General features: G+C 48.0%; 1 protein-coding gene across 2 annotated transcripts; it reads right to left on the reverse strand.

The window, feature by feature from the left end:
- Nucleotides 1-4,468: 4,468 nt before the first annotated feature.
- On the reverse strand, nucleotides 4,469-22,972 carry pdgfab (platelet-derived growth factor alpha polypeptide b). 2 transcript variants are annotated; one of them, XM_030089164.1, is made up of 6 exons: nucleotides 22,313-22,972; nucleotides 21,067-21,163; nucleotides 16,560-16,697; nucleotides 15,161-15,351; nucleotides 7,770-7,896; nucleotides 4,469-6,546 (listed from the first exon to the last, which is right to left on the reverse strand). In XM_030089164.1, the coding sequence occupies exons 1-6, from the start codon at nucleotides 22,373-22,375 to the stop codon at nucleotides 6,533-6,535; spliced, it is 630 nt and encodes a 209-aa protein (XP_029945024.1). In that variant the 5' UTR covers nucleotides 22,376-22,972; the 3' UTR covers nucleotides 4,469-6,532. The 2 variants fall into 2 exon arrangements, with proteins under 2 accessions (XP_029945024.1, XP_029945023.1); XM_030089163.1 differs by lacking the exon at nucleotides 4,469-6,546 and adding an exon at nucleotides 6,838-7,335.
- Nucleotides 22,973-24,001: the final 1,029 nt, after the last annotated feature.

Genomic DNA, 24,001 nt, shown 5'->3' on the forward strand with positions numbered 1-24,001 from the left:
CTGAAACTGTCAAAACACTACAAAGGCAGCCTCCTGTTCTCGGCAGAGAGGAGAAAATAGCTGCAGGGTAAATAGAAGGGTTTAGATCAGGGATCCAGGGAAGGAAAAGCATGGAGAAGCCTTCATGTTACATAAAGATAAAGATGAAAGTAAAAGGAGCACAGATGAGGGGGTTTATAGGGAAACAAAGGAGGGTTTGCTCTTTAACAAACGCTGGACAAAGAGAACAAATGGGGTGCTGTGAAGTCCGGGAGCCGCCGGTGGTAGCAGGCTTTCCCCTCTCCCACCGGTCCTCCCCCCATCGTCCTGACCCTCCTTCAGACAGGGGGTTCTTCTGAAATACCCTCTCTGAGAAACGCAAGCAGGCTCAGAGGAGCATCAAACAGCAAGTCCAGGAAGGCTTTTATCAATAAAGAAGTCAAGGCTATCAAGGGGTTAATTCAATCATAGCCTGATTATGATTCTGATTACTTAGAAGAGGAAGAAGAGGAAGGACAAAGCTATTTTCAATGTCGTAATGTGTCGCTGCATCCTGTCTCCACACTACAACAATGAAAATAGCTCTGGTAAATACACTAAGTTAAATTAGTAAATCAGAATATTTTCTAAGAACAAGACTGGAGCGCCTGTTCAGGAACAGATGTCGCATCTTTAGCTTTCTTTTGAATGTGTGTGCATTCATCCACACTCCGGCGCCAGGTGTGTCCGCCACCTGCGAGCCGCAGATGATGGTGTGAGGTCCGTTTGTGATGCTCCCATGATACCCCCATCAGACGGCGAGGAGGGGCATCTGCTAACCTCGCTCTCTTTTCCCACAGTTTCAACATAAACTCCACGAACACACACGCCAAAGTTCAGAGTCCTGCGTTAACGTCAATCACGCTTCTTCTTCTTTTTTTTTTCTTTCTCTGTCTGCACAACAAAGCCTTTGTACATCTGTGTGTGTGAGTCTATTGACTATAGTTTTCCTTTAAAGATAAGACAGCGGTATGTGTGTGTATGTGTGTGTGTGTGTGTGTGTGCAGACTTCTTAACAAGTGTTCTAGTAAGGCTATAAAACTAGGTGGTCTTATCGCACCGTTGAATTATGGGACGTAGCCGCTTTCATCAGAGCGAGGGATGGTCTGCGCTGGATACACACACATCACCCAGAACACACACCCAAACGAAGCATCCCTCAGCGCTGGAAATAATGAGGGGCATCCTGAACATCATCATCTTCTTCAGCGTACAGACAAGGATCTCTGAGGCGAAGAGGAGGAAGAAGAAGAAGAAGAAGAAGGGGGCCGAGTTCAGCTGAGTCCATTACTCCTCTGATGGTGGTTGGATCAAAGTAAACACTGATAATGGTTACACCACAGTTAATAATACTGCCTGCCCAAGAATGTTGGCTGGGCCGGCTACTCCCGACCTCACACATATAATTGTACCCACACACACACGCACACGCGCACACACACACACACACACACACACACACACACACACACACACACACACACACACACACACACACACACACACACACACACACACAGACGTGCCCTCAGTCCTCATTCCTCAATAGCAGTGACACATTCCAAGCTTTTTTCCTCTTTTTTCTCCCACAAACCAAACAGTGCTCACTCCTTCATTTCTAATTGTAGACTTTTGATTTATTTGATGTGCAAAAGGAAAACTGGCTTCCTTCGCAGCGCTCCCATCGGAAAACGTGCACGCCGACGGACCCGGCCTCCCTCGCAGACGCACACACACACTCACACAGGCAGCGGAGGCACCGACTCCCTGCATCTCCCGCCGTAATTACAACACATGAAAACTTCAGCTCCCGTTAGACCTTGACTTATCTCCCTCCAGAGACCTCCACACTCTCAGTAGTCTCTCTGGCACGGCTTCCTCACTCCCTTCTTCTCTACTCCAGCTGAGTTTCCCTTACGGAGAGCTTGCCAGGTTCACCTCCATCAGACAGACCTCAGAAAAAAAATCCAAGCTGTGTACTTATGGATTAGTCTGTGAGGAATTTCAGGCTTTCTCTCAGCCTGAACACAAACTCTAGCACGCTCAATTAGAAGAGATACAAATAGATTTACCTGTGAGGAAGTGAAAAGTAAATCCTGTAAGACCTGTGTGCGCTGGGTGAAACGGATTAACATAGTTTGCTTTGTTTTCTCCAACTTTGATGGCTGAGGTTTGTTTCATGAGTCTTCCTGGAGTCTCAGAGCTAAATATGTTTGATCAAGAGAACGTTGTGGCAACTTACAAATGTAGAACAGATTTTGCACCAATGTGTTCTCAAAAAACAACAACTTTAATCTTAATTGTATTCGCACATAAACCCATTGGTAATAAAACTGGTTAGCAGGGTTTTCATCACTCGTTCACTTTTTCCTTGTTTTTAAACTCTGCGTTGGTTCCTGTGCGTTGCTCTGAAGCCGCCACCCCGATGAGGATGTGTGTGAATGAGGAAAACGCTTCAGAAGGAGTGCCACCCGGGGGTGAAACCAGAACCCAGTGGCAGAAGAAACCACGGCCACCTCAAGCTCCGCTCTCCCGAATCGGCCCCCGCTGCCCTAATCCAGTGTTTACATTCGATGCCGGGCAGTAATGATAGCCATGAGACCGTGGACCACACCGCGTCCCCGTGCACCCCTTCTCTCGGCAACCACTCCCACCACCTTCCACCGCTAACCCAAAGCTGTTTTCACAGGAGCCAAATACCTTAAATACATAATTAGCGGGGTCATTTGTGCGAAGGGGGCCCCAGCAAGGGCATGAACGTGTCCATGTGAGTTTGTGGGGGGCAGAGGGAGGACAAGGGGTGTAGAGAGGGGGGGGGGGTATGAAGACGTGAGAGAGCGGCGGACAACAAAGACGTGCATTCATGACTGTGGCCCCGGACAAACTTGGCTGTCGCCGTCTTCAAAGGCCACCTCTGCCTTTCCTCAAAACCCGGAGGCCGCAGGTCGGGGCAAACAGGAGAAACATAGCAGGGCGACATGAAGGGGAAAAGGAAGGGGCGGACAGGGGCGGGATCGGCGTGGTGAAGGGCAACTACAAAGATCCGCAATCTGGGAAGGAAGGAGTTCGGGTAAATTAGGTAAAGGTCGCTCCATTGATGAGCTCAGATTCCATCAAATCTTGAATTTGCTGATTCAAAACTTTAAAATTTGCCAAAAGTAGTGCAGCTTTCCCATGTTCAACACAAAAATGGAGTGAGATGATTAAAGCTCAATACGTCAGTTACCACTCTGCACCACCGGCACCATGCTCATGTGACCTGTGAACCCTGAACTCTGACCTTTTGCATTGTGGGTCAGTTGAATCACGGTTTGCTCCCTGTGAAAGCCCAGAATTCCTGCTGTCGATGTTTCACACTGGGACACCTTCTTTGTATTGTTGCAGCATGCGTGCACAGCCGCAACTGCAGACTTTTTTCCGGCCCGCGCGCGCGCACACACACACACACACACACACACACACACACACACACACACACACACACACACACACACACACACACACAGAAAGCCCTCTTCACACCTTGGCTGCCCCCACATGCCCCTCTGGCATTGTTTATAGAAGCATGTCCACTTAAGTGCTGCCCTGTCTGCCCTTTCTTGCTGCGGTGCCGATTACCCACATCCTGAGTCCACTTCTCTCCCTCTTTTCTTCGTTTCCCCCCTCTCTCTCCATCCCACTGCACTCTCACTCACTCCTCACAGGATCCCCGCCCCTCCTCTCCTCAGCATGACATATTGTTTGTTTTTTTTCCACCAAATACGCGGCACACACACCCTCTCCTGATGAATAATGTCAGATAAAAACAATAAAATCAATCAAATCTCTGCTCTTCCTTTTATCTTGACTTTATTGACTTTATCCTCTGTTCTACTGGCCGGCCGAGCTGCTGCCGCGCTGATCCCTTCTCTCTTTCATGTTTTGTCTTTCTTTATCTGGCTCCCTCCCGAGGTAATAAGCAGGGTGTATGGCTGGGAAGTGCAGAGGAGAGGGACTTTCATGTCCCCCAGCCCGGGGATTAGGGTGAGCCGCACAGGGAAAAGTAATAAAGCCCCGAGAACCTACCGTCTGCCGCTGGTGGATGCTGGAATCGAGCCCGACTGCTGCTCAGTCTGCAAGCCTGGAAAAGCTAACATTTCCTGCACACACAAGCACCCGACATCAGGCCCCGGTCGTCCTGCAGATGCAGCATCGAGCCGTGTGGAGCTCATGTAATCTGTATATCTACTTATTGCACATTATGCAGCTATTTAGATAAAACTCACAGGGAAGTCCGTCAGTGATGGAACAGACAGGCTTCCTTTTAATCTTAAGCTTGCTCTTTTCATGGCTCTCCTATTCTGTTCAGGGTCATTTTCTTCAGCAATACAACCCTCTTGTCGTACGCCCAAATGCTCTATTGCATGATCTTAGCAACATGAGGAACAGTTTACTGGAGGCAACATTGCTAGAACTTTGAGCAGATATACATTTATTGTGGAAAACATAAATATATAAATTATGATTATTGCTGCTTTTGTCCAACGGAAGCTCAAAGTAAAAGTCATGAAAGACTTAGTGAGAGCATGATGTGATCGAAAAGTAGTAAGCATGGTCCCTGACTGACTGAGAACAGTATCATAGATCGATGTGGATGTGAACAGTGGAGAAACATCAGTCTTACAAACAGCACCTGTCAGGTTCATGGTTAATGATTTCACCAGCAGGCTGCGGGCGCATGAGGCAGCATTCGCTGATACGCTTTCTATTGTCATTTGACTTTCACTGGACTCACGTCGCGTTGCACAGTGACTCATTATTTAATCTGTTACCACTCAAGCTTCCTCATCTCAACACGGGTGTTTTTGCATCACGTTGCCCTGGTTGCTCGTTTGTCACTCTTACAGCAGCTGGTGAGACAGCAGTGGGGCTCGGCAGGCCACCCCCGGAGTCATCCTCATCATTAGTCCTGATGCTGAAAGGCTGAAAAATGTAACTACGTAGGGCGGAGTGATCGCAGATCTGTCCTCCTGTCAACAGACGAGTAAACGCTGACTAAACAAGGAGCCCATTCACGTATTTGCGGCTTCGCTTCACTTGTTCATTCAGTCTCCGTGGTGGACTTTGCTCCGTCCCGGCTCTGCATGTGTACTCGAGAAGCAGACTAGGCGGGTATCTCCCTTATCAATGAAGCGATATGGTTGAAATAGCCTCATGTTGCAGCAAAAATGAGTGTAAGGACACACAGAGCCTGTCTGTCCACACACATTTAGGCACTTCTCTGCTCATTAGTTGCACGTACAGACTTTGATATGTTGTGTTCATGTATTTTTTTAAAATATTTCGAATGAAAAACAGACCAAGGTACTTGGGCCGCAGTGAACTCCCCCTCCTTATGAATTTGCCATATCTGAACTCTCTCCTCTTAAATCTTTACTATCTTTGTGTTCTGTCCACAGAGCCGGTGCGCTGATGCACACAGGGTGAGAAGTTCCAGCAACTATTTGTTCCCGTTTGCTTTTAAGTTCAGTTTTGCTTTTTTTTCCAGAGGATTAAATATACACACATTCCACCAAACAAATGCAAAAAAAAAAAAAAAAAGCATAATTCCTGCTGGAATATAAGTATGCATAATATATTTCATAACAAAAATAAAGCATCTTCCTGTACTGACTCGCTCACATCCTCCTTGCACACATTTATCCAAACCATATACAAGACTTGACATAAATCAGGTATACTGCAATATAATAAGAAACATTGCCGACAAAAAAAAAAAGCAACTAAAAAAACAAATTGACACTGAGATTGTGATCTTGGTGGTTACAAAAAAAAAAAAAAAGCAGACCGCAGAGAACTCTTGCATGTCTTCAAAATCATATAAACACCTTTCGGGGTCTTTCTTATCTATCAGAGGAGACAGAAAGCAAATGTCCACACATATAAATAGTTTGTAAGTAGCGCAACTTCCATTCGAAAATCAAACTGTACAGAACAGTTGGGCAAAGTCAGAGATAACCAGGCGCCTCAGAGAACATCCACGTCTGAAGGTTCAAAACGAGCGACGCTCCACAGTCTTTCGAAGAAATGAAACACGTTCCATCCGTCTGTGTTTTGTCCAGTTTGTCTCCTCCTGTGTGTCGGAGTCATTTGAACAGGGCAGAGACGGGAGCACCGAGACATCAGTTTCTGTTTCTGTCCAGTTCAGTGTCCCATTCAGCCTTCGGTGTCTCTCCGCCCCGCCCGAGCTCCATGGCATCTTCTCCATTCAGTCCAGCAGCGGCGCAGTTCAGTTTCTTGGGTCGCTGGTCTCTATCTTTGCATCTTTGTCTTTTTTTTTTCTTCTTCTTTTTCTTTCTTTTCTTAAAAAAAAAGCACCTTTGGCATTTTATTTTTTTTGTTTCAGTCTCTCAATTTTACAGAAAAGTTTCTTTCAGGTTGAAGGCAGCGGGAAAGAGGACAGAGCAGACGTCCTTTGTGGCGGCGTCCTCCGTTCAGGTCTCGCCCTCGCCGGAGTCCTCTGCTCTCATTGGTCTCACCTCACGTCCACTGCAGGAGAAAAAGCTCAAATTAGCGTCTTTATTTTACATGCAAGAGGCACACATTTCCTCAGGACAGAATCTGTTTCTGGATTTAGAACCCAATTTGAGTTTTTTTTTTTTTTTCCTTCATGCATTTCAAACAAACTGGCACGACACAGAATCATGTTTCTGCAGATTTCAAAGACGGTGAACTGTGTAGACACGATCCTGTCCCGTGACAGCACTGCGTGTGTGTGTGTGTTATTTTATGCGCACCAAAAGTAAAGCACAAGACAAAGACGAACCTCTTAAAAAAAAACGCACTCACACACACACACACGCAAAATCTTTTTTCTCTTTTAAAGGGTGATGACAAGATGACAAAGTGAAGGAGAGCCAGAGTAAATAAAGACAGAGGGGTGCTTTTTTTCAAACGTGAAACCAGACAAACAAAGTGCAGCAAACCACACACCAGCGCAGCGCTCCGACACAAAGCAGACGTATGCACGGCTCATGCTCGGCAGGCCCAAACTCAACATGCAGCGCCGTGGCTCGGGAGCGCGGCACTCCTCGAGCCCTTCCTCTTCTCACACTGATTGGCTGTCGTGTGATTGGTGACGGTGATTGGCCGGCCCTCTTTTACACTCTGAGGCACCAAGAGGTGAGAGAAGGTCACAGTGCTCAGGTCCTACCTGTTCCCCTCACAGCTCTCCAGAGGGCTTTGGGTAATGAGAGCAACACAATTATGTCACCAATAAGTCCTTGCTGGGCCTTAGCTTTTTAGGTTTCCTTTTTTTACCCTTAGCCCTAGGGTGGCCTGAAAACACAAAGTCAGGGAGGGTGGACAGGAAGGAGGGTTAAAAGAAAGCAGGAAGCAGGGTTTATGAAACAGGAAGAGGCAGAACGGCGCTGGCACAGAAGCAGAGCGAGCAAAGATATGACACTCTATAAATACCGGAGATGCCTTATCAGCACTTATTACTGCACTTATCTGCCCAGCGAGAGAAAAGATCGAGGCAACGGCAGATTCACCTGCTGCCACTGCGAGCGGCCTTTAGACTACCTTAACACGCCAGCAGCATGAGACAGACAAAAGCACCATGAGAGACACAGGACAGGCGGGAAAGGAGGGGGTTGGGGGTGGGATTCTGCTAAGAGACTCATCCTCAGAGGGATTTTCTCTGTGGAGACGCCATGCTGAAATAGTGTGTAGGTAGGGTGATGTGGAATAAATCTGAGGGTGACATTTACCTGTTTCTGCTTCTGAGTGCTCCACCACATGATGCTGCGACGTGCACACACACTCCAGGTGATCTTCCAACCGCACAAAGACCTCTTTCAGCTTGGGTCTCCTCCTCACGTACTCCACCTTGGCTACCTGAGGAGAGGAAGGGTTAAAAACGGTCAACTACAGATTCTTGTTCCAGCAAAAAAATTCCATCAAGACTCAAAGTTCTGTGACTTCTTAAACCAATTCCTTTTAAAATAAATAAATAAATGAATAAAACAAGCGGCTGTTTTGCCTTGCTGTGTTTGAAGTGTGACGGCAACATTCCTCTGAGAATGATTCACCGAGTTCCACTTGTGTGCTGGATGGACTCTCCATCGGGTGTGTGACTGAATGGAGTGTATGACCCCCTCTTGAGCAAGCTCAAACAAAGGAAGAGGGGAGATGACGTGAAGGGGGGAGTGCTGTGAGCCCCGAGGCCATTCAGAGCTCTACGCTGGCAGGAGAAGAGAGGCAGGGATACCCCCCCCCACCCCCCTGCTCCGGGGCTGGAGCATCCACATCCAGACCGACACACACCTTAAACTCTCCCGCTTTGTCCCAACACGTTGGCTTTAAATCACATTTCTTCACGGGTTATGAAAAGTGCGGTTTAGCTCGCCGACAAAAAAGGAGTTTACTATCTACTGTAACACCAGAATGGGAACGAGAAACACCTCCAGTTTTATGAAAACAAAAAAAAAAAAACAGCGCAAACATTTCTGCCCTTTCAGGCGGGCTGCCTCCCACCCACAAGGCAGGAATGAGAACCACCGGGCCTCGGATGGTTATGAATACACCGTAGTGATTAAAGATTTGATGAAAGCTCAATAGAAGAGGCTGCTTGCAGGTTATGATGCTGGCTGTGTAGCTCAGAGGAGGTGGCCACATGCTTTCCTCTCTGATCTGAGTGCCAAGGGGCAGGTAGCCTCCCCAATCCGCCGCCGAGGAGCCTCAGGGCCCCGTGGAAACAATATCTCCCGCTTGACCTATCCCAGTCGCTGCACGAAAGAGGATATTGACCGACAATCTTCCAGCACTCTCTGGTGTTATGAACAACACACTTTAACAGTCAGCTCGGGGGCTAACACACACATGTAGCGGGGCAAAAATTGATGAGAGGTTTTTCTTCCTCTATCCCCTGATGGCATCCCGCCAAGGTCGGCTCTCGGTGGCGAGTTAGTCATGCAGACAAATGAACATGCCAATCCCCCGTCTGATAAAAAGAAGCACAATGTTGACATTCACACAGAGAGCGAAGCCTCGTCTCGGGGCTTCGGCGACGGCCGGAGGGTCGAAAGCCGAGGCGAAAAGAAGAGGAACCGGCAGTTTCGTCAGCCACTCCTTTACAGCTGCCTCCGACCGAGGAAGAGGCCAAAGAAGAAAGGGAGTGAAAAGAGGGTAAGCAAGCAAAGGGAGGTATGTGGTGAGCAAACAGCGGACAATGGTGTCTGGGCTAGCGGCGCTGTGTTTGCTGTTACCGAGCGCTGACATGGAGAGCGGGTGAAAGGCCACGGCGAGGAAGACCCGAAGGCAGGAAGGTGAACCAGCGCTCTCATTAGTGTGTGTGTGTGCGTGTGTGTGTGTGTGTGTGTGTGTGTGTGTGTGTGTGTGCGTCCTCAAACAGAGGAGGTTATTTGAGGAATAAGTAGGAGGGACCAGCCCCGTTCATGGATTGCATCAAATGAAATTCATGCGTAACCTATTAAGTTCTAGTTTCTGTCTCACCCAGCGGAGAGCAGGAGCGGTAGAGGTGTTATTAAAGATTTATTCTGATGAACCAAAAAAACCAAAAGGATCAGCCAGTATCACAACTTGACCTGAGGTTCCTCAAAAGATCCTGATGCTGAATGAAAGACGCAGCTGTCTCCCTGGACAGCTGTGCCGCCGTGGGTTTCGGGAATGTCTGAGTCAAATGGGCTTCAGAAGTCGCCGGCAGGAAAAACCCAGAGAGATAGTCACGTCTGACAGTTACAACTGACACTGATCTGAAGGACTAACAAACACACACACACACACACACATAAATCCAAACAGCCATTGCCTGGAGGATGCAGCAGTGTGTGAATCCACTTGAAGCAGGAGGGTTGCCTCCCCGGCCCTCGCACCGCAGGGCTACAAACACTCCCTGCAGGAGTTACTATTCACACTGATAAACACATACTTGCATATTTTGCAACCTATGTATATTTTTGTGCAACACTTTGTTTTAAGTAGCCTATGATCTGCCCAGTTGGCAAACACGTCTTCCTTCTCATTCTCTTTTTCTTTTTTCTTTTTTTCCACTTTCTTTCCATGTATAATGTGTTGAGTTTTAGTCACTTCTTCACCTCAGCATAAAAGATCGCCGGCTTCCTTTTTGGCTTTGAGTCAATGACTTCCCGCATAAAACATACATCAGAAAAGAGACCCCCATGCTACGACAAGGGGCCCCACATTCTCTTTGTATAAATCAAACTGCTCTAAACTCCCTAGAAAGCCCGGGCCTGAGAAAGAGTCCCCTGAGCGGCTGTGGAATGACATCCGATCCACGGGGTTGGGGTGAAGCAACGGGCTCTGGGAAGTGCACCCGCTCGCTTCGTCCCCAGTGTCTCCGCGGAACCTCTCTGTAAAGCCAACTGTCCCTCCCGGGTTAATTGGGAGATCCCTGAGCACAAAAGCATTGATGAGAGCAGCGGGGATGTGGATGTACACTGCAGGGCCCTCATGAAGCGGAACAGTAACTGAATTGAGTGAAAATAAACACACACACACACACACACACACACACACACACACACACACACACACACACACACACACACACACACACACACACACACACACACAAAAAGCCTGTGTGCAATTTGAGAATGGCGGGGTGGAAACAGGCAGAGTGGAGTGGCAATTTATGCATTAAGAGACAAAATAGGGCAAAATTACATTTGCCGGCCACATAATTCCATATATTGCCATCTGACTTTCTGTCCTTTGAAGTAGAAAGAAAGATTTTGTCCACACACGAGAAGCCGAGAAAATGAGCGGCTGCTGCTGCCCTCTGCTTCAACCGCCTCGACACACACCAGGGGTGGCGGGGTTATCACAGTGTGGAGGAGAGAGGAAGCGAGGAGGGTATTTATCACGTCCCTCACAGGCCCGGGATGCTGAAAAAAGGCACCTCATGGCAGCCCCGCCTCCCCGCTCCGTCCTCAGCCTCACACAGGCCACATTCCTGTCAATGCATCTCCAGATGTGAGCCTCTGCCGTCCCCTGACCACATCGTGCTCCGGGCTTCCCTTTGCCTGCAGCAGCATCGCGCAATATCGGATATCAAAGAGGCCAGAAATGTGTATAATCTCTTACCAACTTCTTAGAACAACACAGCTGAGAGAAAGACATTACTTAAAAGAAGAAAAAAGTTTCATTTGATTTTAATGAGAGAGGGCAACGAAGATGAAGTAAAAGGCACTTGATGGAGGATTAAATTAGAGAGTGGGAGACGGTGCTGTTTCAGGGATAAAACAGAAAGTAAAGAGGAGATCATACTGAAAGGATCAGTGCAAAGAGGAGGTGAGGCAAGGGAAAATAAAATCAGTGCGGACAAGAAAAAGGGAGGACAGAGAGGAAATAATGAGGAAAAATACAGGATTGGAGTGCAGCGGGATTAAAATACGGCGCAGCGCTTCCCGCCGGAGCTGATGCATTCCAGCCGGCGGAGCGGTAGCCAAGCTCTCCGGCTTCTGGCCTGGTCAGGACACTCCCATGATCTGCGACCTGCCCCCACAACCCCCTGCTGTGGTTACCACGCACACATTTAAACACACACACAAACTCCCTCACCCTTTCTTCATCTCGCAGCGGAGCTGAGTGAATCAAAGGGAAAATAATTCACAGCTGCAAAGGACTTCAAACAAGGAGGCCCCCTCATTCCAATACGCTGGATCCCCCTATACCGCACCCTTCAGATGATCATAAATCATCCCCACTGTATCACTGTCTTTATATTTATGAAACACCCCATAAGTTAAGGTTCCAAGCAACTGTAAGGCTGAGGCCACCGCTTCCCACTGCGCCGAATGCCAGTACGACTGCCAGCACGCGTGTGTGTGAGTGTGTGTGTGTGTTTGTGTGTACGGGGTCAGGGCCGGGGCTGGCGCGGAAAGATGTGTGGACCCCCACACTCAGCGCTGAGGCTGCATCCACCTGGCCTCTGTCAGCCTCCGCTTTGATCCAGCAGCCATCAACACTTCATTACTCTGCAGCCCGTCTTCCTGCCGCTGCCACTTCACACAAATGGCCTTGTCCCTTCAGCGAGGAGTTTACGCAGCGCAGCGCTGGCTGCACGCTCTCTCTCTCTCGCTCACTACTTCACCGATGCATGTGCTCCTCTCAGGATTACAAAGATGTGCACTGATGACCTTCTGTGACCTCTGCAAAATGATTGTTTGGCCTCTAAGGGCAGCTACAAAACCAAACTCAATGAGATTAATGGAGGTGCTCAAAGACTGATCACAACAGATTCCATAAAGCTGATCTGATGAGTAGATCTAATGGTTTTGTTTGTATTTCTTAATCATTATTTTCAGAATAATTATAAAAATGTCACAAAAAGCATCTACTACTAGCACAAACATTATACGTTTCTTGTTTATTCATAGTAACAAAGACTAATTTGCTTTCAGGGAGCCGCTTATTTTTAGAATAAGAAAGACATCTGAAAATTGATCGTCACGTGTCGCTGCAGAAACCTGAAGCGTTAATGAGAATGAGGAAGAGTGACAGGTCTATTCTTTCCCAGTGTCATGCCCTGTTTACTCTGCCCCATAGATAGTTAATACACACACACACACACACTCACACACACAGCAACCAGCTTGAATAAGAATACATGTGCATGTTAAAGTTACTGGCTCTCCCTCATCGCGCTTCCTCGCTGTTTTCTTTTCAGAATCACCTGTTGTTTTATGGTGCACTTCATCTAGCAAGCTGTGGAGCCAGAAGCACTGAGAAAATCATCAGGGTTACTGGACACAGCTGCAGCTGCCGGCGCGAGATATGAGAGAGATGAGCTGATGGAAAGACGGGAGAGTTCAGGCAAAAGGGGCGAAAAAAGCAAGAGAGAGACCGTTAAGATTTCAGTCATGAGATGGAAAGAAAGGAGGAGAAGAAGGAGTTGAAGAAATGTTAAGATAATATATTGAATACAAACACAAAAGCATTTCCTCATGACAAATCCGGCCTCTCTCTCTCTCCTAGGTGTCCACTTCTCTGGACATCTTCAGATGACTGTTCTACTGTGTCTTCATGCACCTCCATCTTTTAATGTGTCTTTTCTGTGCCAAGGCATGCAGTCAACACAAAAACAATATCTGTTTCTCTCATACACACACGCACAGATAGATAGATTTATCACTGAGTTGGAGCAAAGTGCAACAAAAAAAAAGAAGTGTAGCAAAATGTGGAACGATTAAAATAAGGAAAAACAAGGCAGAAAAGGAAAGAAAAGGACTTTACTCTGAGAGCATTTCCCTCCCTCAGGCAAGTCCTATTTAAAGTTGCTTTTTATTACCCCACCATTGATCAGGACAGGCATGTGCAGTGCAGGGCCTGTAGAGACGTGTCCCTTACTTTGTTTGGGGTCTAAAGAATTGAAAATGTGAAGGAAAGAAAGAGAAGAGGAGGAATAGAAACGTTAAGGTGCATTTGGACCAATGCATCACGGCATGGGACGGAAAGAGAAACAGAAAAAGTGTTGGTTTTCCCATCCTTGAGAAGAAACAAGTCAGGCTCAGAGTACACAGACAACATTTTTAGCTTCCTAATAAACGAAAGCAGAGGCATAAACTGAAGTCCTATTTAGACACACTGCTGAGGGGACGACTTGGCATGAAACTATGTTTCTCTCACACAATGTGGTGAATGTCTTCTGAAAGAAGAGAGCCCTGACAGATGCCCTTTCCAGGGATAAAAGTCTGTTCAGCCCCTCACTGCCAGTGGCTGCAACCACATGGGAAAAAAAAAACATCCCCAGAAGAGACCCTGCACACCACGCCTGAAGGCCCCTCTCAAATCTGCTCGACTTGTACCCAATTTGTTCTCGGTGTCATGAGGGGGACACGGACATGAGTGGAGTCGCATGGATCCACGGCATTCCAGGAATAGCTGAATCGGGCCTGATAGTGTCTTGTGGGCCATTGTCAACGTCTCCCCATCCTTCCACATCCCTGTGATCACAGACAAAGCTCCTATTGAGGATGACAGACAGCGAGTGGCTGGGCAGGCGAAGAGACGGACGAGTTTGCCCGCAGACGGACAGACGCAGAACTCTTCACTGCTCCATGAGTCGGCATTTCTGACCATAAAACCTGAGATCTGTGAGCACCATCCTGTCAGCGGCATCCTGTTGTTTTTATGAACAAAAGAGAACGACAGAGAGAATATCCCTCAGATCTGTTGAGAAATCTCCACGAACTGTGCCAGCGCGATCGGAGGGGGGGACTGATATTTATTGCTCTGCTCGTCGAGGCGGCATCCTAACAGGAAGATGGGAAGGAGAGAAAGAAATGTTCCAGTGCCAAGACAGGGCGAGATTGCAATGATTACAAAGAAGAGACAAGAGAGAGTGTGCAGATGAGCTCGATGAGAAACAAAAACACAGTGAGAGTGTTCCAGGCTGCCCTGTTTATCCTCCGGTTGTCTGGTGCTCTTACAAAACAGACCACATAACTCCCATACCTCCAAACAGGGCCATGCACAGGATAACTAGCTACAGTGTAAATATATCAGAAATACATCTCGGGTCCCAGCCACTGTGTCTCCCCTGATCCTTACCAGACGGACATGTTTTTAAGCAACCGATGCCAAAGAACCTCTGAGAACAGTGCAACCCCCTCTAATCCCTCTCCCCTTGTCTTTGTCACCTTGTCTTTTCTGGGTTCGCAGTCTCCAGGAAAACACTAAGAGCCTAATTAATAGAGAGCAGGGGAGCAGTCGTGCAGTAGCCAGTGACACTCGGAGAAGTTCAAGATGCAGGAGACACTCTCTCTCTTCTCCTGTTTTGGCTCTCTCTCAATCTCCCTCTCCACCCCTCCTCGGCCTGTCTTATATCTGGCAGGAGCGTCCCCCCTGGGTCAATCCTTCAACAGATGTCTCGGCCGAAAGTGCCAACAACCTTCTCTCCTTGTCCCCCTCTCCCCTTCCCTCTCTCTTCCTCTCCTGGCAAAGCCTCTTTGGCCTCCTCACACACATTAGATGGACTGATGGGGAGGAAGGGTGGTGATTGGTCGAAATGGGCACCGTGGAGAGGTGGTTACTATTTGACTTGAAGTGAGGTACCGGAGGAGAGTCAAATTCAAGTTGATCCCACCTGCCGTACGGTAAACGAAGGGTGTCTTACCTTAACGGTGCGGTGGTGCTTGCGGGAGGGCTGACAGCGCATGTTGCTGGTGTTGCAGCAGCCCGTGCAGCGCTTCACCTCCACACAGGGCGGCCATATCAGGAAGTTGGCGGACGTGGGATCCACCTGACTCCTGGGGATCTCGTAGATCACCGTTCGCGTCTTGCACACCGCCGGAACGGCCTCCTCCACTGGAGAACAGAAAGGGAGAGGGATGCGTCATCAGCGTAGGGTGATACTTTCCGATTGCACACATGTGCTGATTAATGTGATCTGTCCTTTTCACTCACAGCTGCTTCATGCATTCCTTCACTGCTTATAATTTGATGACTCACTCGATGTGGGAGCCGTTCGTCTTTACCACAGATCACACCCAACTCCGTTTCAGACCGTTAAGACGACACGCTTCCCAACAAGCTGATCTCATATCGGCTACAGAGGTTGGGAGTCACTGAGACATAAAGAGTGTTCTCTTTTGTTCAGAGCTCTCGGCGAGGTTAATGCAGCGTGACTAGTCTCGGAAACCTTTATGTGTGCCGGTGGGAAATATTTCATGGCCTTTGACCCTGCTGGCCACAGTGAAAAGAGGAAGACACTGAGCACTCAATTCAGATTTAATGCTGTCATGCAATCGAACCTAAAGATTTGACGGAGAGTGTACAGTGAGACACCGTTATGTCATAAACATGATATGTCCATCATGCAGAGAATGTGAGGGCTTTTGTAGAGAGCTGCCAAAATGGTATACTGTATCACGCTCTTATGATACGGCCCGCATGCATGAAATACTACCAGCCGCTCCATTCAGTGTCGCATTAAATGCTGCGCTGCTCGGTCAGATGTAAGGAACACGCAGTGGGCCCTAACACACACATCGCACACCACATGGCAATCTCCGCACCTCGATCAGATATCGTACCGCGTGGCATTTTATGAAGAAATCTGACTGAGAGCCCAGGCGAGCTGCAACCTGAACCCTGAATGCTTGGAATTTCCACACTCGAGGATATATTTCTCTCCTGAAGCGTGCGTCTTAGAACTGCAAGCCTCTGGCCAATTAAAAAGCTTCGTGTCAGACGTACCCGTCAACCTCCTTCACCAGTCGAGTTTCCCATGATTGCCATAAATACAAGGTAGATGTCGTCATTAGGGTTCCTTTCATCCACTAAAAGCAGTACAAAAGCCACTAATTCTAAGCTACGTTTGAAATTAGTTTAAAGTGATCAGTTTCCTCTCCTGGGAACTGGTATGTCGGTAGTGACATTTAAGATACGGCTTTATTTTTAGAACATTTTGATACTGTGATGCTGCGTGCCCGGCTGTAATGCATACAGTGTGAAGTGTAATTACGATCCAGCCACCGGGCAACGCTGTGCAGAGTGTGTGGATTCAGTCTTACCGATGCTCCTCTTGCGTCGGCTGTGCAGCTGGGAGCTCTTCAGGTCATTGTAGTAACCGTGATGATGAGAGTAGTTTTTCTGGTGGTTGTGGTGCTGCTTGTGGTGCTTCGGCTCCTCAATAACATCGTTTCCCGTACCTCATCAAAACAGAAGGCCGCCATATTAATAATGTCACACAGAGAATAGGGAACACACACACACGCACGCAAAGCTTATTCAACCAATAAAGCAGCTATGAGTCTCTGACCACAGCTGCGACCGTAACAATGATAAATGGCTTGGTAGGCCTCGCCCAAACACTGCATGCGATCTACCGCTGAAGTTTTAATATACCTCCTCCACAACAAACTCGTGTGTTGGTTAGTCACCCAACCATAATGAGACAGTAACTTCCGAGTGGTTTTCTGGTGCTGTATGTTTGAATGTGCCCCAAAGGGCTTTGATTTCACTTCAACACGGAGGACGGCAGGCTGGGTGGCAGGGCAAGTGCCGCTAATGTCACAAATTGAGGTAAACAGTCCGGAGTGCTCAGGGCGAAGGCATGACGCACGGTTTTACACAGACATATGTGTAATTGCAAGCTTTATGTGTCAGCCGCTCTCAGTCTGACTGAACTTTCCCAGCAGGAATATGCGCAGGTGAGTCAGCACACTCCTTGAAAAACAACCAGCTTTCACAGGCGCACAAGGGCCTAAAGTGGTCATTTGACAGGTGGTACTCAGCTGCCATTATTCCTGTGCCTAATTAGTGGTTTCGTGTCTCTCATTTACCTGAAATTGTTTGCTTTTTCAATCATTCAGTGGCTTGGAAAAGTACATGTTCCATAATGCTGCAGGGGCCAGCCTGCTAAAGCCTCCTGCCTCCATTCCGATACAGCCAGTTCAACTTTTTTTCACAGTCATGGCCGTCTGATAAAGCTTGCTTGTTTTGGTCCCCACCCAGAATATGAGGGAGATGACGGAAAAGTGCCACGGTGGCAATAAAATGATAAAGCTTGTCCGAAGGATACAGTCCTTTCCCAAAGAGCAGAGTCTGAGAGTGTTTGCTAAATGGGTGGGTCTACCTGTCTGTAGGTAAAGCATATCCACCCCACTTGACAAACACAATCCTACACCTGTACGCTGCGCGCTTAACATAAACACATACTGTCAATTACGCAAACTCCTCTCATTATTCTCCGTAACTTGTTAAAACCCAGTGTACACCGGCACAACAAAGCTCAGCCGAGGGCAAACACATTCCACACTTCCAGCTCCCTTTGTGCTCTGACCAGAGCCACCTGAAGGGATTTCCTCTACCTATGCATGTTCCTCCTCTGGGATTGGTTGTTCGTTTGCTTTTAGATGCCTTTTTTTCCACCAGTTCTGTCAGGTTTCTCTCACAATCCAGTCCCTTCAGTGAGAGTTTCTGTCCAACTTGTCGTGCAGTCAGTCAGCCCTCCGGCGACCCAGAACCGAAGGTTCGCGGAAGGGGAAGTGTTGACTGGAGCCGAGGCCGAGAGTCAATCAAGAGGCCGAGCTGTGGGCCCGTTCGACTAGAATACCTACATTCAGAAGGACACATGCACATACTGTACATGAGCTGTGCACTATTTGAAGTGCATGACATATGCACTAAAACACACACCAACTGTGTTTGCAGCACCGTCGGGAGGACTCGCTGCGATTAGCAGTCAAATGTTCACACCGACCAACTCTTCATGCGAAAGGTCAGTGACTCCCACTGAGCCCTTCCACTTTACCGTCCTGCAGACAGGAGGGAGGGAGGCTGCTCCGCCAGCGACCACCCAAAGATTGTTTTTGTCTGATCTGACAGGAGAAAGGGAGGCAGGACATAAAGGAGTCCTTTATTGACTGCAGACTCCTATTTTCAGCACACTAAAAGCTTGTTGTGTGTGTGTGTGTTTTTTTTTCTTCTTCTTCGTCTCTAGATTCAAAGGAAAAACATACAATATGGAAGGAAAATGATCAGAGTTGTGTACAAAAGTGAGATGCATTATGGAAAAACCTGGAAAAGGAGGAAATGGATTTTCTCCTCTGGTGTTTCCAGGTGACTGAAAAGGTACAAGATGCCCGGAGCCTGGTCAGACCGAGACGAGAGAAAAGAGGACAGGAGACGGTCTCGCACCATGAATCAGCCTTTCATGACCAGGAAAATGACTCCCTCCATTAGCTGAAGGCTTCGACTCCCTCCATTCTGACTCCGCCTCTTTTCCTTTCCCTCTCTTACACAAAACAGTCAACATGTTGACTTCTTGTGATAAGTGGCACAATAACTCTGTCTCGTTGTCACTCTTCCTTGTTTTGTTATTGCAGACAGTTCTAAGGTTGGAGTTCAGGTCGTGCGGACGGCAGGTCATCCCCGTGGGCGTGTCTGCAGGTACGCAGCCCAGTAAATCTGCTCTTGAACTCCGCAGGTGCGACGGCAGTCCTGCCAACTGCGCGGCACGGCAGGTAAACACGCCGCCGGCTCGCCAGAAACGGAGAGGGTTGCACAACGACCGGCGGCCTAGCTCCGGATTCCTCCTGCTCCCTCCTCCACCTCTGCCCCATGCCAAGAGTCAGGTTCCCTTTTCTGTCAAAGTCCTTCAGCGAGAGAGATAAGAGCAGGCGGGCCAGGGGCCACCTCAGGAGAGAGGCAGGCATCAGGATGAGCAGCGGCGAGCAGAGGAGCACCTCGGGGGCCCGACGGCCATCTGCAGACTTCCACGGGGTCATCTCATCCGTCAGTCAGAGCTGAAGACGCCTGCTGCAAGTGTAACACGCTGCAGGCTTTCAGTCAGCTACACAGCCTCGTGTCGAACGGACCTCGGGTATTGTTTTTCTCTCAAAAAGGAAATTGTCGATATTCATTTCACTTAATAAAATTCTAAACTAAATGACAGACAACGTGTTGCATAACCTGACAGGTGAATAAATACGCCTCAGTCCTTCATGTTCCAGCCCTTGTTGATACGCTACGCCATGTACAGTTCAGCCTATGCCGGCAGCCTTACGTCCATCTGCAACAAAAGCTCTGAAAATACCCCGCAGGCTGGCGTCAAAAGTCTTTTAATGGGCCGGCCAGAGCCGCCGCGCTGGCCCTCAGACAGATTTATGTCCTCGTAATAATAATCAGCCTACTACTGTTACCCCACAAAACATTACTCTGTTTGAAGAAAGACATGTTAATTCAATTATAAACACCTCTTCTCATGCTAGAGGCAGTCCGGGGATCTATTCTAGACCGGGCATGCAGAGCAATCGCTGCTGTGGAGGGCAAGAGCAGGTCTGATTGTGAATTAATAAATGGAAATCTTTACTGATGTGGGGCCATTAGTCCTAATTGATAGACCATCCAGAAAAGCAAACTCATCATCACACAGAAGAGTGCTTCAGTGAGGGATCAGTCAGTTCGGAGGTTGCTAATGATCTGCGACCAGTCAGGAGGATTACATCATTTGGGACTGCTAAAGCAAATTTAGCAATTACCGATTTCCATCAACAAAGCTTTACAGGAGAGCCTTGAATTTGATGTACAGCCAGAGCCTGTATAAATAAAGGCTCTTGTGAAGGCAAACAGCCTCTCGCAGTGCGCTCCTGTAACTTAATCTAGGACCGGCCGGCCGGTCCCCCCGCCACCGAAGAAGCAGCACTTAAACCAGAGGAAACCTGCGTGACCTGTGGCCTGACGTCTCTATTTACAGGGCAGCAAACGCGGCGGTCCGGGGATAATAAAGCTGTTGGTGGAAGTAACAACTGCGGCAAAAAAAGAATATGCAGGAATAAATGTCTTGGTGACAGTCCACCCCAGACGGTAAACGCTCCTGTCATGGCTGCAGCTCCGGCTCTTGGCAGACTTCCTGGGATCCTGATCCACCAGCAGTTTTCTCGAGCATGCCACCCAAGCTCACTTTCAGGAAACACCACTTATCAGATTCAGAAAAAAAAAAAAAAAAACTCTGCCAACACACCATTATGTTACTATATCTATTTGTGTAGTAAACGAGACAAAGCTGCAGGAACGATAAAGTCAGAACGCCTCGTGTGATTCAGAGCTATTAAAACATCAGTTGAGTCTGTGATTAATAGCTGCATCTTTATATGTGACATCTGAGTGTAATTGCTACACAAAATGCCCAAAGCCACCCAATCCAGTAAAGCCCCTGTGTGTATTATTGTAAAAGAAAACACAAGCAATGGAGCTTTTTTTTTTTTTTTTTTTTTTTTTAGATGATGTAAAATGTAATTAAGCTTTATCATTAGGCCATCACATGTGGCCTCTCTAAGATAAATACATCTATAGCCTTTTTAGGTGTTTGTATAATACAGCACACACTTTTTCCTGCTGACAAAACCACTTTTTTCTCTCTCTCTTTGCAGCTTTTTAAGTACCATCCATTACTTGGCTGTTAGGCCACTAATAGCAGTCTCACTTCTGAACAACATCCAGGCCGTCAGAGGGTTCAAAGCGGAGCCAAAATCACAGGTCATTAGTTGAGAGAGAGTAGCAAGAGGCAGAATTTACCTACGGAGTCAATCTCCAGTAGCCGCTGGAGGTCGCTGATGCTGTGGATTTCACTGTGGGACAGTCGGTCTATCAGCTCCTGGGGAAACTCCACTTCCTTTTGGGGGGGTGGAGGCGTTGCAAAGAAATCAAACATGAGATGAAGGTTACACATGTGTCAGCTCACTGGGACATTCTGTTAGTGTAAGTCTTTGTCTCTATAAATAAAGGGCGGCGTTCAAATAAGTATTGTGGGCACCAGAAAGGCCAGCAGCTGAGAGAGGTCTTCCCCATCGCCTCACAGCTTTCTCATCAATGGATAAACGAGAGAGAGAGAGAGAGAGAGAGAGAGAGAGAGAGAGCGAAGAACTCCCTCAGAAATGATGAAACGAAAGCAGCACTTTTTCTTTTTGCAACACAGCAAAAATAACTGCTTTGTCAGGTCTTTTTTTAAAAACAACCTAAAACGTTATAATAAGCATTTTTAAGCAGAATGTGTATTTTTACGCCTCTCTTTCTAACCAAAACAAATACACGGTCTGAAATAATAGAATAATCATTTGGATATGCAGTGTAAAGAAGAAATGACGGCGAGTTTTAAATTGTGCGACTTAAAATCGGATTCACGTTGCGTCTCTGGACGCAGTGAAGTGTTTCGTCCGACTGTTTTCTTGTTTTCTCTGGTTTTTGTTATGGATCTGAGACGCAGCTTCGGGTAAGCCTCTCCTCACACTCCGCACTTGTTGCGGTCCTGCAGACGCCTCAGGTTGAGCAAGTCCCGCAGCCTCGCAGGAACACGCGCTATTTTTATCCAGGCCCGAGCGGTTCCCATGAACGCGCTGAGCGCAACCAAAACGTTTGCCCAGTTGGCTCAGGCTACAAACAGATTTGGCACAAAAGCCAAAAATAACTGTGATATGAGTCCCGGGTGCGGACGCGAGGTGCGCTCTCCAAAGCGCGTAACCACAGACCCGCATGGTTCAGTGAGGCTGATGCTTCTTCCTCTCACTGTCACACAGATATTACAACTATTTCAATCTCAACTTCCTCTCTTATTTTTTTAATGAATCATGAATTAAAAACGCCTCGTTCTTGTGTCACTTTAAAAGCTCCCTCTCTCTTTACGCATCAGGTTGCTGCGTCGTGCGCGCAGCTCCTGGAGAAATGCGCGCACGGTTGGACCTTTGCACCCTCGCAGAAATAAAACCCCACACCACTATGTCTGACACAGATCCAGAGAGACACGCTCTCTGCCCGGTAACCTTACCTCAGCGGTGGCCAGCAGTAGGTACGTCGTCCACAGCAGGAAGTAAGAAAGTGCGGCTCTCATTTCCTTTTAATTTTGAATTAACCCCGATCGCGAAGAAGGTGCTGTACTGTCGGAGCCTCAGAGTCGCTCCTGGCTCCAGAGGATCCACAACCATCCCCTCGGGGAGAGAACCCGGGGTGTCAGAGCAGCTCGGGGGGCTCCGTCGGACGCCGCGCTGCACTTGCTTGCTCGCACTTGTGAAATCTCGAGACTGCTGGAGGTCGATTCTCGTTATTCACATTGGACCGCGTCCTCTTGAACAAGCCCTGTGCTGCAGCTCGACATGGCTCCTTAAGCGCAAGTGGAACAATCCAAAGAGACAAGCCTGATGCGCATTGCACTTGTCCTCCTACTCGCAGAAATAAACTTTACACTTTTTTTCCCCCCACAGTTTCAAGAAAAGAGAAAGAAACCTGGGTCCTTTTCTGTAAGAGACTATTAGACAACTTTAACAGGCACGATTATTAATGTTATTATTATTTTATATTAGTAGTTAATAGTCCAGAAAGAATATATTCCAAACGAGCAGATGCCCTCAGAGAAACACGGGGGAGAGAGTTGTCCGTGCTGTGCAATCCAGAGCCCGTCTTGCGGCAGTGCGCGCGGCTCCTTGGCAGTGTGGGACTCTGAATGGTGTCAGAGCGCCTCTGAGCTGCTGGATATAGAGAGCCAGCAGCTCCGTGCCCGTTGCGCCTCCCCTCGCGTTTTGGTAATCATGCATCCATTCAGCGAGGGGAGCTGGTTGGCTGGTTGAATGACTTAAGACTCAAGAGCACGTCCCCATCCCCCCCCCCCCTCCAGTGTGTGTGTGTGTGTGTGTGTGTGTGTGTGTGTGTGTGTGTGTGTGTGTGTGTGTGAGTGTGTGTGCATGTCCATTCAGAGATTCGAGCTGGAATCGATAGAGATGATCTTTGAGTGGTTAATTTGTGAAATCGGTAAAAAATCATTACAGTCAAACTCGGTCTGAAAGGATGAGGAGCCTGATGAATGAGACTGAACCGGAATGAGAGGAAGTTCCATTGATCCAACATTTCATTTATATTCACTTTGTTCAGTGTGTTGAAGTGAAGGGTAAAGGCTCCAGTTAATCACAAGAGAGCAGGAGAAACTTGTATTTAATGATTCAGGATATTTTTTTTTTATTGGCTTTTATTGTCAGAATCATAATAAATAAGTGCAGTGTCATGATGAGATGAGCCTGAGCTGTGAAAGGGTTTAGCCTGCCTTCACTCATATGGATGGATGGATGTATGTGTGACTGGGCGTGCGTGTGCACGTGCGCGATTCTTGGACACAGGAAGCCGCTTAACTGCAGGTTCACGACAGACCGGTTCGGACTTGTCGCTGAGGAAGCTGGAGGCTGCGCGGCGCTGTGCCGATCTGTGCTGGGAGGTCTGGGAGGAAAGCCTCAAGGGCCCGGTATAGAGGAGACGCACCCACGAGCGCAGAGACAGCACACACACACACACACACACGCACACACATTATCAGCCAGAGGTGACAATCAGGATGGAGCCACAGGTCAGTCGACCAGGTGGTCTGAACACTCCGCCTTGTGCGTTCAACTGGATCGCTTCTGCCTGAAGGGCTGGAGAACGCTCTGCAGCAGATGGTGGAGCTATTAATGCCTTTTTAATGGATCCATGA

The sequence above is a fragment of the Salarias fasciatus genome, chromosome 4, assembly GCF_902148845.1.
Source record: "Salarias fasciatus chromosome 4, fSalaFa1.1, whole genome shotgun sequence".
Lineage (NCBI taxonomy): Eukaryota > Metazoa > Chordata > Actinopteri > Blenniiformes > Blenniidae > Salarias > Salarias fasciatus.